A 4,191-nucleotide genomic window follows, 5' to 3' on the forward strand; every position below is an offset into this window, starting at 1 on the left:
TGCCACTTGCTGTCGTTTGAGACGCTGTAATTTGATTTTGCGCAGAAGTTTGGCTCATCCGGGTTATGCCTGCCATGTTTTCTGGCCGGGTGGTTTCTACTGCGTGAATTGACTTGCGGCATGCCTAAAGCTAACCAAACATTCCAGTCCTTAGGTCAGACGAGATCGTGAGCACATCTGGACTGCACACGGTCATGTGCCCATGATGATGCCTCAGCCCACTGAACTTCCGGATCTGGCTAGCAAGTCACAAGTCAATCCATGAGCCAATTAGCATGGCAAGCTAGCTTAGCTAGGAAAAAGGCTTCATGTGCAGCCATGGCACGGGGTCTCACACTCACATGCCAAGGTATTACGTACCAGCAACGCATCTCGTCTCACATTCCAAATATCGTTTTGCATTAAGGTCAGGGTTTCAGGGTACCATTACTAGAGGGAAAATGCACGTGGGTATGAGTAAAATTAAATCACCGTGCCCCCGGTCTTTTGGCAACAAATGAAGCACCTGTATCTAAAACTCATCAATCACTCAACCCATGATCATCAAAAGAAAGAGTTCAAGCTAGCAAAAGCTTGCGCAACTGAGATAAGGCATTTGGAGCATGTGTGCACCACACTAGAATTTAAGAGTAGGCTCATGCGACGACAGCCAAGAGATCCGACTCCCGGCAGAAGCAGTGCTTCTCTTCTGTTCCCAGGTCCACCTGTAGGAATGGATCAACACAATGAACAGTCACATAACAATGAACCAGGAGGCGTTGCCGCCATGACAAACCCACAAAAAACATTCAGTTACACGGGAGACACTAGTTTACCTCGTAAGCGTTTATGTCAGAGAAGAGAACCTGCACCAATCACAAGCAGAACATGGTCAGAAAATCGCAGGTGCTAAATACTAATATTAGTATAAAGGAATTGTAAGTAAATTGTAAGTAACGTGTGGCAAGTGTGAGAGCAGGAAGCATTGCAGATACTCCCTCCGTTCCTAAATATTTGTCTTTTTAGAGATTTCAAATGCACTACCACATACGGATGTATATGGACATACTTTAGAGTGTAGATTCACTCATTTTGCTCCGTATGTAGTCACTTGTTGAAATCTCTAGAAAGACAAATATTTAGGAACGGAGGGAGTACATAATAATAAACTAACAGACAGAAAATTGAACAACCAAGCAGAGGTGTTATCAGATATATGCAGCATACTGTTTTCATATCATCTCACAGGAGGATAAAAACAGCAAAAAAGAACAACATGCACTGCTGTATTTCTCCAAAACCATACTTAGTTTAACATGACATTGATCAGAAAACATAAACACATTTGGCATTCAAAGCATCCCTGTTCAATGCACACACAAAAAATATGCATGTCAGTTTCTTTCCTAGAAGGCTCAACACACCTTGTCCTATAATATAGGCAAACCTTGCATGTGCTAGTTGCGTAACTAAAGAAAGATATGCATACACCACCAAGTCAATAAAAGGAAAGCGAATTTCTCATGTAGGAAGCTTTGAGAAGGCTTCACTGATCATGGAGGTCATTTTCAGCTAATTTGAGGCAACTATTCTTCACGGTATATGGTGTTGAACATAAAAATATAGTGTGATTGCTTGGTGGTTGCGCCTTGCAGGTTACCATGAGCGCTTTTTTCAGACAACAAGCCTTGTTTATATTTCAACATGGTTATGCTAGCCCAGCAATGGCCACTAGCTCACTTTTTAGCCACTAAAGGGCAGTATCTAGACATGGAGCGCATTTTCTTATAGATGAAGTGTGTTGTCACATCTATAACTTGTGTTGGTAAATACAGGCAAAAGCAAGCAACCCAAACTGAAAATAACCACCATTCGTTTTATGCAACACTAACATCCCAACTCCCAATTTTCATTAACATAATTCCAGAATCCAAAAGAAGCAGCACTGCAGGAAGATTATATGGATGCTATATTAACAGCACAAGGACCAACGTGCAAAGCATACACTTGCTTCGTGTGCAAGCATTCGGTGCTCCTTTGTTTGTGAAAAGCTTGGACAGGCATTAAAAGGAGGCCCTTGAGAGAAAAAAAATCCGCTCACCTTCTTTCCAGCTTCAACTTCACTAACATCAACACCGACCGATAAAATCTGCCTCAACAGAGAAAGATTGTGAGTGTAACCTGATAAAGTTACTACAGCAAAAGCTTATAGTGACCTAAAATGTTACCTCGCCCATCAAATATCTCTCGAATTTAACAGCAGATTTTGGTAGCAGGACTCCCCCAGCAGATTTCTGCAGTTCAAACAGTTCCCTTAAAACAATCAGCCAGACGTGGAAAAAAAATCTCCTATAAACTTTACTCGTAACATAAAATAGAAAGCACGTTAAATCACCAAAATATGCAGTGATATAGCCTAGGCAAAGAAAATATTGCTTCTATACAAGTAGACAAACAGTGATAATGATTTAGTGCTACTCTCCAAGAAATGGAATTTTCCAGCCTACTGGATCCACAGCATGTCCAACTACTTACACGTACGTATAAGCATTACGAAACACCCGATTATTATTTCTTACTATCCCAAGGGTATAGGGCTCGATGGTCGTATCACCACAAGGTTATGTATTTTTCTATAAGCTCCGTGCATATACGATCCAAGTTCCAGCTTAACTGAATTGAAACAAGTTCAGAAGTGGGGAAACACTACAAATTGTGAAGGATATAGCTGGAGCCCAAATTTAGCGTTTCACTATCTCAAAGCGTGACCACTTATGACAGCTTTTTTTTCTTTACAATTTCGGTGTCATTTGTTCACCAGTGTGCAGCGCTATAGTTGGAAGGATTCATTCGACTAGAAATCTAGAAGCACTGCAGGTGGGAAATACACACCACCAGCCAGCAAGCAACCAATGGGAACAAACAAATAAACAAAGTAAATTCGGCAAACCAAAAGACACTGGTTCGCAGCGGAGAGACCTCTGGGATAGTCTCGAGACGGACGAGCACCCGGTCGGACTGCGGCTCCACCTGACAAAACGAAGACCAGGAGAATCAGCAGAGGGTCAGACCTCTGAACCACAGATCCTACCAGAAAGGTAAATGATTAGTTGAGCAGACGCGACTCCACGGCGGCGCGGCGGCGTTCACCTTGGAAGGGTCGCACTTGATGGCGGCGTGCACGCGCACGGAGGATGCGGCGCGGCGACCGGGGGCGACCGGCCTGCGGCTGGCGCTTCCGGCGGCGCCGTGGAGGAGGAAGGGCGAGGCGGAGGCGGCGGCGGCGAGGAGGGAGGGGGCCATTGGGAGGAGGATGCTGGTGGATGCGCCCGGAAGGTTCTAGGGGGGGAAGGGGAGGGTTTTGCTCGGTTGCTTCGCTCAGCGGGGAGATGGGGGAGAGGTTCCTCTTATCTGCTTTCCTTTCGCAGGAGGAAGACGGCAACGGATGGGTTGTTTCTTCTCGACGGTTCCGCCGAGGTTTAACGGGCCGTCGTGTTAAGTATCGTTCCTATCAGATTCATGGCCCTTGTGCTGAAAAAGATCAAATTCATGGCCCGGTTGTAGCACCAGGATTCGAACTGGGTCTCCCCGATCCCGATGGCAATCCTATTTGAGCTGCAGGCGCCGGTTATCACTGTTTCTGCAATCCGGGGTCCTCACGGTGATTAGCGTGATGCACTAACCACCCCACCGTCTAGTCTAAGTTGCTCAGCTACAGCTTCTTCACCTTTTCTACTTACGTCCTTTTTTTTCTATTTCTTTTTTCGTCTTTCTTTTTTTAATCTGAACGATCTTGTTCTTTTTTATTCTTTTTCCTTTTTTGTTTTTTCTTTGGAATGGTTTTGTTTGGTTTTTTATTCTTTTTACTTCTTTCAATTGCTAATTTGAACGATTTTTTTAAAATTGATGAACCTTTTTCAAAATCGATGAACTTTTTTCACAATCGTTGAACTCTTTTCATAGTTCATAAACTCTTTTAAAATTCGATGAACTCTTTCCAAAATCGATGAACTTTTTTTCAAAAATAATTACTTTTTTTTTCCAAAATCAATGAAATATTTTTAAAATTCAATGAACTTTTCTAAAATGAATGATCTTATTTTCAAATTTACCTTTTCAAAGTAATTTATATTGATTATACATTGGGCAGTTTTCTTGTAGTATACAAGAGTTAGGATGGTCTAGTCGTTATTGCGTTAGGCCTCGGATGTT

The 4,191-nt window shown here is 43.0% G+C and overlaps 1 protein-coding gene across 1 annotated transcript; it reads right to left on the bottom strand.

The window, feature by feature from the left end:
* Positions 1-377: 377 nt before the first annotated feature.
* On the bottom strand, positions 378-3,444 carry LOC123052022 (10 kDa chaperonin 1, chloroplastic). Its single transcript, XM_044475062.1, has 6 exons — positions 3,130-3,444; positions 2,959-3,009; positions 2,208-2,273; positions 2,081-2,128; positions 816-845; positions 378-704 (listed from the first exon to the last, which is right to left on the bottom strand). Exons 1-6 carry the CDS (start codon positions 3,280-3,282, stop codon positions 636-638), a joined length of 417 nt encoding a protein of 138 aa, XP_044330997.1. The 5' UTR covers positions 3,283-3,444; the 3' UTR covers positions 378-635.
* Positions 3,445-4,191: the final 747 nt, after the last annotated feature.

The sequence above is a fragment of the Triticum aestivum genome, chromosome 1A (genome assembly GCF_018294505.1).
Source record: "Triticum aestivum cultivar Chinese Spring chromosome 1A, IWGSC CS RefSeq v2.1, whole genome shotgun sequence".
NCBI lineage: Eukaryota > Viridiplantae > Streptophyta > Magnoliopsida > Poales > Poaceae > Triticum > Triticum aestivum.

Coding starts and splice junctions, on each gene's coding strand:
- LOC123052022 (XM_044475062.1), bottom strand. CDS start 3,282: ATGGCCCCCTCCCTCCTCGCCGCCGCCGCCTCCGCCTCGCCCTTCCTC. Junction 3,010..3,129: donor TCAAGTGCGACCCTTCCAAG/GTGAACGCCGCC, acceptor TCGTTTTGTCAG/GTGGAGCCGCAGTCCGACCG. Junction 705..815: donor CTGACATAAACGCTTACGAG/GTAAACTAGTGT, acceptor CCATTCCTACAG/GTGGACCTGGGAACAGAAGA.